The 10,447-nt window shown below is 59.9% G+C and overlaps 1 protein-coding gene and 1 pseudogene across 1 annotated transcript, besides 3 other annotated features; both read left to right on the plus strand.

Moving 5' to 3' along the window:
- On the plus strand, positions 1-7,511 carry Tc00.1047053508937.10 (annotated as a pseudogene; the record flags this gene model as incomplete).
- Positions 1-10,447: a sequence feature (areas not merged during assembly with more than two copies in the genome that could not be assigned to a particular haplotype).
- Positions 2,109-2,156: a microsatellite.
- Positions 8,402-8,843: a mobile genetic element.
- On the plus strand, positions 9,341-10,447 carry Tc00.1047053508937.19 (hypothetical protein, conserved; the record flags this gene model as incomplete). Its single annotated transcript, XM_801318.1, has 1 exon — positions 9,341-10,447. A coding segment is annotated over one exon (1,107 nt), but the record flags the coding sequence as incomplete, so codon positions are not given.

Consider the following 10,447-nt stretch of genomic DNA (forward strand, 5'->3'; position numbering starts at 1 on the left):
GGTGCGAGGGTGCACGTGAACGTGGCATCGTCGTTGCTGGATTCTGGTGCATTGGAGTTCAGGGGTGATTTTGGTACGGGCTCCCAGATACTGGTGGCTAGCAGTACGCTTGTGACGACGTCGAGCCACGCTGTTGCCTTTTTGGATTTTTCTTTTGGTGCAAACTCGACGCTGCTGCTGCTTGACAACAACATCGAGGGGAATAGGCACGCAGTCTATTTCATCAATGCTGTTGTGTTGATGGTGGCGGGATCATTGTGAAGGGAAATACGCTGAGGACAACGGATAATAACGGTGCGGAATCAGCCGTTTGCGTTCATGCAGTTGATGTGAAGAACGGCGGCTACTTTGACGTTGAGAACAACACGATGAGCGCGGTCGTAGGTGTTTGGTTTGTGAAGAGGGCCACTGTGAGCTCCGCGGGGCTGCTGCGAGTGGCGGACTGCACCTTCGTTTACAGGAAGGAATTTTTTGATCCCGCGCTGGTGTATTTATCGAACTCCCTCATCCTTCAGGGTGGAGCGCAGTGGCGTGTGGAGGGCAACAACGTGAGTGCAGCCTCCTTATTAATTGTGCCACGTCCCCAGCATAAAATTCATTTGTCAGGCAGCGGCACCACAGCGGCACTTGCACACAACTGTCAGGTGAACTTGAGGGCTTCCTTTGTCAATATTTTCCCATCGAGCATTGTCGTGACGTCATCCGCGCGGTTTGTGGTTGGGTGCAACTTGCAGGGCGGTGAGGAGGTGTCGTACGACGACGTGTTTCCGGAGGATGTGGTGGTGTTCAGGTGTGGCACATGCAACGACGACGCGGCTTGCTACATGCCCGGGACGGAGTCGGTGGATCGCGGCTCGTGCTCGTGCAGCTGCAGGGACGGATGGCATGGCGCGTCTTGCCTTCCCTTCGAGGTGCCCGACACGGTTGTGCCGCCCTTGCCGGAGAGAGCCGTGGACGGCGACACGAGCTGCGTGGTGAACCAGACGCTGACGAACCTCACGCTGAACATGTGGAAGGCGTACCACTGCTACGTGGGTGTGACATTCAGCGGCGTGGGTGCTGTGTTGACATTCTCTCTCAACAGTATGCCGCTGCATCTCCCCATCAACATCACGCTGACTGGGTGCACATTTCGTGACGGAGCCGCGCTGCGGTTTTTTGGGGGTGCTGAGGCGGCGGAGTCAGCCGGCGTCCTGATCCGCGTGAGCCAGGCGGTGATGCGGTCCTCCGTTGTTGTGTTTGCACTTGCCCTCCCGCAGCACTGCGACATTGCCGTCACGGAGGTTGACGCGGTGCAGTCTTCCGCGGTCAACTTACCGGGCACTGTGAGAAAGACGCTGAGCGTGGTGACGCTGAGGAGCGTCGTGCTGAGTGCGTCCTCGCTGTTGGTCAGCAACGTCAATGTGCATGCATCGAAGCGTGGCGGGTTTGGTTTGTACTCGACCGGGACGCTGACGCTGGTGGGCGGCAGCTCGCTGTACGTGCGGTACTGCAGCTTTGATGGATACTCGCACATGTTTTACGTGTACATCCTCAGTGTGAGTGACCACTCCGTTTTTGCGCTGCTCAACAATACAATGGCCTCCGGAACAAGCCTCCTGTATCAGTGCCTAGACTTCAGCGTGTCGGATCACAGCGTGTTTCGCGTGGTGGGGAACAGCGGTTCCGTGTCCTACGCCATCTTTGCAGAAGGATCGTGGAACGTCCAGCGGTCAAGCTGGTTGGACTGGCGCGACAACGACGTGGGATTGGGTGCGATGTTCAAGGTATGGGATTCCGCTTTTGTGAGCATTGACAGCAGCAGCGTGGTGACGCTGACGGGCTGCAAGATGGGCTCGACTGGTTTTTCGGTGCCTTTGCTGAAGCGGGTTGGGGCCGGCTACCGGTTTGTTGCTGGGTGCCTGACGGTCGCGGGACGGGAGGTGACGACGGCGGCTGAACTGGCGCTGAATGGCATCACCAACGTGACGACGGTTGCCGCGTGCGGGGAGTGGACGAAGGACGGCGACTGCTTTGCTCCGCTGACGACGGCGGTCGTTGACTGCGAGTGCCGGTGCGCTGCTGGGGGACAAGGCGATGTGTGCGTCCCGGCGCCTGTGCCTGCTGGTCCGCCACCGCCACCGCCACCACCGTCGCCCACGCCGCCGCCACCGCCGGTTGGTGAGTGCATCAGCGACATGGTGTACCCCGAGGTTGCGCAGTCTGTGGGCGGCGGGCTGTCGTGGCTGTGCTATCGTAACGTGACGTTCAGCGGGGGCGGCATGAGCCTGACGGTGCTGATTGGGGCGATGACGGGCGACGTGGCGAATGTCACGTTCGATGGATGCACGTGGAGGGACGGTGCCGTGCTGTTGCTCTTGGGCAACGCGTACGCCGCTGTGGGGTCACTGAACATTGTCGTCACCGGCAACACGTTCCGTGACGCGCTGCTCATCCCGGAGGGTGGGTTTCCACCGCACACGAACATCACGATCAGCGGGAACCGCTTCACTGTCACGAGGCTGATCCCTCGGTCGGGTTTGGACATTAGGAGGCCGTCGTGTGTGGCGATGAATAGGCTGGCGATCAGCAACGACTCCGCGGTGGTGCTCAGTGGCAACGTGTTTCAGAGCGTGACGGCATCGTCAAGCGCCATTCACGTTGTCAGATCTGCGCTGAGCGTGTCGTGGCACTCTGTGTTTGCGGTGGTGGGCAACGCGTTTCGTATGGATGGCGGAGACAGTACGCTGATACATCTTGAAGGGTCTAGCGAGCCCTTGTCACTGAGTGTGCTGAACAACTCTGCCGTGGTGATCCGAGGCAACGTTGTGACGAGGCTGGTGAAGTACTTCATGCACATTTTGTCGGTCTTAATTGTGGAGTCTTTTTCGGCGGTTTTGTTTCAGGGCAACGAGATGCAGGGAAGCTCGGTTGTGTTTTATTCATCCTTTGCTTCCAACATCTACTACCGCTCCTGGCTGCAGCTGAGCGGCAACCTCTGCCGCGCATCACCATTGGATGCGTTTGCTTTTCTTCTCCCCAAAGTGAATCTCCGCGACTCCACGGTGTCTGTTTCCGGCAACCGATTCATGTCCAACATAGTCGCGCCGACAGTACTGCTGATATCCTCAGTTTCCAGCGATCTCACAAACGGAGCTATTGTGGCTGCTTGCAACACTGTGAACGGCGGAGAGGAAGCAAACTACGCCATTCCGTCCGTGTACAACGCCACAATTCTGACCTGCAGCGACCAATGCGCCCTTGCGGCGTCGTGCTTCCCCGCGTACACGACGACGGTCTCGAGTGATGGCTGCGCCTGCACGTGCGCTGAGGGCGGCCACGGCGATGCGTGCCTGCCTGTCGCTGCTCCCGAGCCACCGACCACCGACGGCGCCGACTTGTGCGTGCGGGACGTGAGTGTGGATGTGGAGGTGAGCGCCGGTCTCGGGACGTCGGTGGCGTGCTACGTTGGCGTGACCTTTGCGGCGGACGTCGTGGTGGACGTGGGCTTGATGTCGGGGAGCGTGCGCAACGTGACGCTGGCGAACTGCGCGTTTGTGGACGGAGCGAGCCTGTACGTTGTTGGGTGGCGGTCCGACCCGCCTGCTGGACACCGCGCCGATGTGTTGATCAGCGGACTTGAGTCGCGCTCTGGCGGCGGCGTGGTGGTGGCGAACCGATTTCCGCCGGGTTCGCGCGTCACTGTGATGGACTCGGTGCTGATTGCGGAGAGGCGTGTTGCGTACCGCGGCGCCTACGGCCTTGGCGATGCCTCCGCGTGCCTTGTGTTGCACAGCGTGAATCTGGCGGGGAGCGTGCTGACCATCGTGCGCTCGCAGGTGGCGGCTGTGTTCCGCGACGCTGTTGGCGTGTTGGTTGTTGGCGGCGTGGCGCTGTCGTCGCGCGGTGCGCTGTACGTGGACGGGCTGTTGGTGCAGACGGCGCTGGGGCTGTGCGTGTCGGTGGAGGGCGGTGTTGCGGCCAGTGGCGGCTCCGTGGTGGCGTTTGTTGACAGCGACTTCCTGCTGTGCAAGCACGCGTTGTCTGTGCGTGGGGCTGTGAGCGTGTCGGGCTCCGCTGTGGCGTTTGTGCGGAGCGACTTTGTGTTGACGGAGGACTACGCGGTGGCGTTTTATTCGACGGTGAGCCTGGCCGACGGGTCGATGCTGCTGGCGAAGGACAACGTGCACGACGGTGTCTCGAGGGAGATGCTCTACGCCGCTGGCGCCGTGACCGCTGTTGGGAGCACGCTGAGCTTTGTGCGCAACCGAGTGCTGCTTCCGCGGATGCTGTCGCTGAGCCTGTCGCTTTCGGCTGGGGCGCATGTGAGGGTGGCGTGCAACGACGCTGGTGGGCGTGTCCTGTCGACGGCGGAGGAGTACGCAGCGGCTGGTTTTGGCGACGCTGGGAGCATCGACGTTGTTGGGTGCGACGACTGCGACAGGGACACGCACTGCTACGCGCCCGGGACGGCGTCTGCGAGCATGAGGAACGGTGTGTGCGTGTGCGTGTGCGGCAGCGGCGGGTACGGCGAGGCGTGCGTGCCTGTGGGAGCTCCCGTGCTGCCGCCCGCTGTGGGCACCGCACCGAGTGTTTTTTTCCGCGAGGGCGTAACGGTGCAGTCGGTGTTCGTTGTGCCTGCCGGCGCGAGCGAGGTGACGCTGCGCCACGTTGTGCTGGACGGCGTGAGTCCGGTGCTCTACGTGCCGTGGATGGCGCGGGAAGGCGTGCGGATCGTTGTGCAGAACGTGTCGCTGCTGAACGGTGCTGTGCTGTACGTGATGGGCGGTGGAGCGTTGCGCGGTGCGGGAGCGGCGGTGAGCGACGAGAGCGGGCCGGTGGAGCTGTCCGTGTGCGATGTGGAGGCGCTGAACGGTGCGCTTGTGCTGACCGGCACGTATCCTGCGGGGTCCGTGCTGACGGTGACGGACTCCCTGCTGGTTGCCGCGAGGTCGACGCCGCTTTTGTATCTTCTCGGCTCGCAGTCCTCTCCGTACGCACCGGTGCTGGTGCTGTCGGGCCTGCGGCTCGTGCGGTCCGTGCTGGTTGTGTCCGGCGTTGCCCTCGTGACCGTGATGACTGGTGGGCGGACGGTGGTGGTGGACGGCGCTGTGCTGGAGCTTGTCGGTGGCGGTGTCGCGCTGGACGCGGCTGTGTTCGGCGGCGACTATGCGTTGTACGCGAGTGCGCGCGTGGTTGCGTTGGGGGGCGCTGTGCTGCGCGTGTCGGGGAGCCAGTTGTACGCCGCGCATGGATTGGTGTTTGGCGGCGGTGTGGTGGCCAACGCGTCCGCCGTCGTAGTGAACGACAACGCCGGTGCGCTGACGGATGGCGCGCTGCTGGAGCTGCGGGGGTCGGCGTGGTTTGCGTTCGGGTCGTGGCTGTCGGTGCGCGGCAACAGCATCAGCGGCAGGCTCCTGTCGGTGCCGTCGTACCCGCGCCGTGCGGAGCTTGTGCAGAGCACGCTGACGCTCCACGGGAACGCCGGCAGCGGGCTTGTCGTGATGGACGGCACCGTTGCGCTTGGGGGAGCCGGCCGAAGGTTCGTTGTGGGGTGCCTGACGCTCAACGGGCAGGCGCTGCAGCCGATGGACTACAGGTCGGCCGGCATCATCGGGGAATTCCGCCCCGTGGCGTGTGGCGTGTGCGACGCCGACGTGCGCTGCTTTGCTGCTGCGACGAGGGCGATGTCGGGGTCGTGCGGCTGCCGCTGTGCTGAGGGCGGGTACGGGCGCGACTGCCTGCCGGTGTACCTGCCGCACGTGGACGGATGCAACCGCACGCCTGACCCACCGCTGAGCCACACGGCGACGCTGACGGAGACGCGCAGCCCGACGCCGACGTGGACGCCGAGTCTGAGCGCGACGCACTACAGTCAGACGGAGACCCTGCGGGTGACGGAAACGACGGCGCTGCCGCCCACGCGGACCCCGACAGCGTCGGTGAGCGGCTCGCTGTGGTGGAGCGACGTGGCGTGCCCGACGCTCGCCGTGACGACGACGGCGGCTGGTGGCAGCCTGACGCAGAACGACATCCGCGGCGGTGGGAGCGCCGTCCCGACGCGGCTGATGGTGGCGCTGCCGCCGCCGTTTCGATGGGCACGCGACCCGCAGCTCGGCACGCACCTGAGCTTCGTGCCTGTGTCGACGGCGCAGCCGCGCGGCTTTGGCGGTCCGTGGGGAGCGATGCTGAGCAACGCGACGTGGGTGCGCAACGCGACGAATCCGTCCACCGTCCTGGAGCTGGCTGTGCCCGTACACCGCGGTTACTTCATTGGTGCCGACGAGACGGTAGTCATTCGCTGCGACGCTGCGGCGGTGTCCAGCGGCTGCAAGGGTGTGCTGCTTGGGTCCTTCACGATCAGGTCTGACACGCTGCCCGCTGCCAGCGCCCTCTCGGCGATCACCGGCGTTGCTGGGGGTGCGGCGGCTGTTGCGGTGGTGGTGACCGGCGGGCTGGGCTCCGTCCTGGAGATGCAGGCGCTCGGCGTGTTCGCGAGGATGTCATGCGCCTCGGCGCAGGAGCGTGCGAGCACCGTTGCGCTGCCGTACTTCCTGTCGGTGTTCGCTGCTCTTGACCCGCTGTGGATGGTGGTGGGCAACGCGCTGCTCGCCGCGGTGTTCGGCTGCGTGCACTACGGTGTGACGGCGGCTTTCCAGCGGTGGCGCGGCGTGGACGCGGCGACTGCGTGGGCGGCGACGCGCTTCCCGAGCCTGACGTACGTCGTGGCGCACGCGATGCATCTCGGCATCTTCTTCGGCTCCGTGCTTTCACTGGCGATGCCCGGCGCCCGCGTGCAGCACCGCGTGGTTGGTGTCGTTGGCGTGCTGTACGGTGTGGCGTTCCCTGCTGGCGTGTGCTACTTGATTGCCCGCCACACGGGCGCGAGCTTCACGAGGTACTGGCAGTTTTCGAGGAAGCCGCTGCACGAGCGCCTGCTGTACCCCGTCGGGTATTGGCACCCCGCGGCGCAGCAGCGGATGTACGGCGGCCTGCTGACGAACATGAGGGGCGGCCGCGTGTACTGGTGCGTGTTCCAGCTGTCGGTGCTGTGTGTGGTGTGCCTGATTGCGGCTGTGCACCCGCCCGTGGGAGGCTGCCACGTCCTGTACTTCTGCATGGCGGCTGTGCTGCTTGCGGGTGCGGGCGTGGTTGCCTTCACGAACATGATGCGCTCGTCCTTCCTGACGGTGATGCACGCGACGAGCTTTGTGCTCCTTGCGGCGCTGTGCGTGGTCAGCGCGGCCAACCATCTTGCGCCGAGCGACGGCGGTGCGAGGGCGTACGTGGCTATCGTGCTGCTGCTGGCCACTGTGCTGCTTGCGGTCACTGTGTACAGCGTCGTTGTGTGGTACGCGGAGGACCACCACTGGCAGGAGCTGCGCGAGCCGCGGCGTGGAGGGCTGGAGACGCTGCTGCGCGATGACGAGGAGAGCGACGAGGAGACGCAGAAACTCCACGACATGGCGTCATCGTCGTACGTCTCTGGCACCACCGTTGCGTCGTCGTACCGACCACCCGCATTGCCGTAGCAGCCCATGGCCGGTGACACCCGCTCAGACACTCTGAGCTTGTTCGACCGTGCATCCAGTGCGAACTGCAGCATTAATTGTGTTCCTCTGGACAGGTGAAGATGCTCCGCTTGACGAAAAGGCTGGCGCAGTTTCTTTCTTTTGGGATGGAAAGGCTCCGCCCCCAATAGCGCCGTTACGCGGTGAGAAGACGCAAAGCCCCTTGCAGACGCGGCATAACGTGGATGCGTCTGGCAGGGATCTTCTTTCCATTATTCATAGACTGATTGGGTGATTGATTTGGTGTTTTTATTCTATTTTACCGATTATCGACGACAACGGATTATCGAACTATCACGTCAGCCCGGGGCGGATGCGTAACGGGTGTGTGCGTGTGTTTTGCGCCCGCCGCTGCAGCACCGAGTATGGGGGCTGCTGCTTTCTCTATTTCATATCTGTACTCTGTAATGAGGACATGCTTGACGGTGGTGGCTGGTGTGCGGGCCATAGGATGCATTCAGGAAAACGTTAGAGAAAACAATCGATGAGGCCCTTCTGTGACGCGTCAATTTCTGGAGGTTGTGAGTGTGCGTTGCTGGCTGACATGAGGGAGGACGTGGGGGCCACGGCTGTGCAGCTGCGCGGCCACCCATCGGACTCCGCCCTGACCTCGTCATTGATTGTTGGTTTTTGTTGGTTTGTTTCTATTTTGTTGTGCGGGTGCCTGCAGTGACTCTCCCTCCTGTTGCACGATGACTGTGTGGGAGGGCATGCCTGTCGCTCTTTATACTTCTGATTTTGTGTAGAGCGAACAACAAGAGAAGGAACGAAGAATTATGCGGAATGACGTATTACTTTGCTTGTATATCGATGTATTCTTGTGGGCTATTGTATCATTTCTCTTTTTTTCTAGTAACTTGTGAAGAGAATGATCGCGCGAGAGCTGGCGAAATTAGTATATATACATATACATCCTGATAAACGAATGCACTCCTTTATGATACTTTTCCTATCTTATGAATTCTTGGGGAGAACACGAATTTATTGGGGCATGGAACCGATAGGGGCCAGATATTTTTCTATTTCTCCATTCTACCCGTCCCCTTTTTGTTTCCTACCTCGCGGCGGGGTCTTGTGGTTGGAGGAGTCCAAAGTCCGCCACTTCGTAGGTAATAATATTTCAGATCCTATCTGAGTGCAAAGTCCAAGCGAGGGGTCAAAAGAATATATATATATAATCAGAAAACAACATTGAGGCAATGAACTGCCCTTGCTTTACCTTCTGTTTCCTTCCTGTCGTGTTTGGTTTCTTTGGATAATTTCAGGATCCGTCCAGCGGCCCAGAAGATTATTCTCTTTTTTTTTCTTTACGTTGCTCCGCACATGTCTCAGTGTTTGTTTTGTTGCGGCCACACACGGGTAGTTTGAGTTGCGGATAGTTTTTCTACTTGACGTCGTTTTGTGTTAGGCACTAACACGGGCACGTTCGTCAAGCATCCACTCTCCACAGCATGGCGCCTGGCATTTTGGAGTCATCCCAGATGTAACGCAGGCACCGCCGCCGTGGCACTCATGGCAAGCAAGGTGGAACGCGGGATAGTGAAGGATATTGCGCTGCACTTGTGTCTGCTGCATTAGTTCTGTCGTGGTGGCCTTCAATGTAGAAGAATAGGGATGAACTTTGCACTGTTCCGCGGCTTGGAGGATGATGATTACATGTCGTGTCAGAGTGTCAGTAACACTTCATTTGCATCTTGCGATTCTCAAGAGGATTTGACATCCCTTCCACAGAATGGAAAAGTTTTTTTTTGTTTCTTGTCAATTCCGCCAGTCGTTCTGTGTTGTGGGTCATGAATCGACCCATTCACGTGCAGTTGAAGAACCCCTGTGTTGTGTGGCCGTGCGATTCACATTCTGACGTGGGCTTTGAGATTACGGTGAGCGGGATCATGGTGAAAACTGAGCCTACATTAGAGGCCGGTGCTGAGCTTATGAAGGTTATCGTTATCACCTTCAGTGGGGTTGCCGTGTGTGCAAATGCTGCTAAGGAGCAACCGCAAAAGATTGTGGAAATTGATCATCTCAGTATGCGCATGACCTCCGTGTACAGTTCTGCGGGTATTCTCTGTCGCAAGAACGTTGCTATTGTTTTTGACGGCGTATCCTCGTTGTTTTTTGATGAGGATGCATTGCGGTCTCTCACAAGGTGCGCCGTGAGCCATGGGATCATGAAAGAGGTTCCCGAGTATTGCCGTCCGTTTTATAAGCTGCGTTCATTGAGTTCACGTTGGTCCCACGCCAAAAGTTGTGTCTTCGCTTTTATACGGGACAGGAGGGGGCGTTACAACTTTAATTCGTTGCACCTTCACTTCTACGCCGAAGCCCGCACGTCGTATCTTGCGCTCTTGGATTACTGCCATCGCACACGGGACATTGCGGAAAGGAGGGAGCAATTGGCCGATATTGAGGGTGATATTCGCTATCGTGATGTGGTGTTATTTTTGAGGCGCAAGGTTCAAGAGAGATACTCCACGACGGTACTTGCTGGCAGTACAGGGGCGGGTGTGACACCGCCGCCGACGCTGCCTTCAGATGCTCGTGAATTTGTTGTTGTCTTGTCTCTTCACGTGGACGCGAAAATTACGTGCGTGTGGTTGCCTGCTGAAACAACGGTGTGGCTGCGTGATGTCGCGTTTGTGAAGCGCCACGGGGAGTCCAATTTTTCGGTTGGGAATGTCACATTGGTTGCGGGGGGAAAGTCTCAGCTGCTACGGGCGCCGGATTCCGGGGAACCGTTTTTTTCTCTTCAGCAAACCGAAAGCAATGGCATGACTTTTGTCAGGACGACGTTAGAAGCGTTGCGTTTTATCACCACATCTAATTGGATGCTGCAATTGGTTCAGCCTATCATGGTTGCCATGCCACGCGTTCTGCGGGCGATTCCAGAAACAAATTGT

Source organism: Trypanosoma cruzi, genomic scaffold (genome assembly GCF_000209065.1).
Source record: "Trypanosoma cruzi strain CL Brener 1047053517095 genomic scaffold, whole genome shotgun sequence".
Taxonomy (NCBI): domain Eukaryota; phylum Euglenozoa; class Kinetoplastea; order Trypanosomatida; family Trypanosomatidae; genus Trypanosoma; species Trypanosoma cruzi.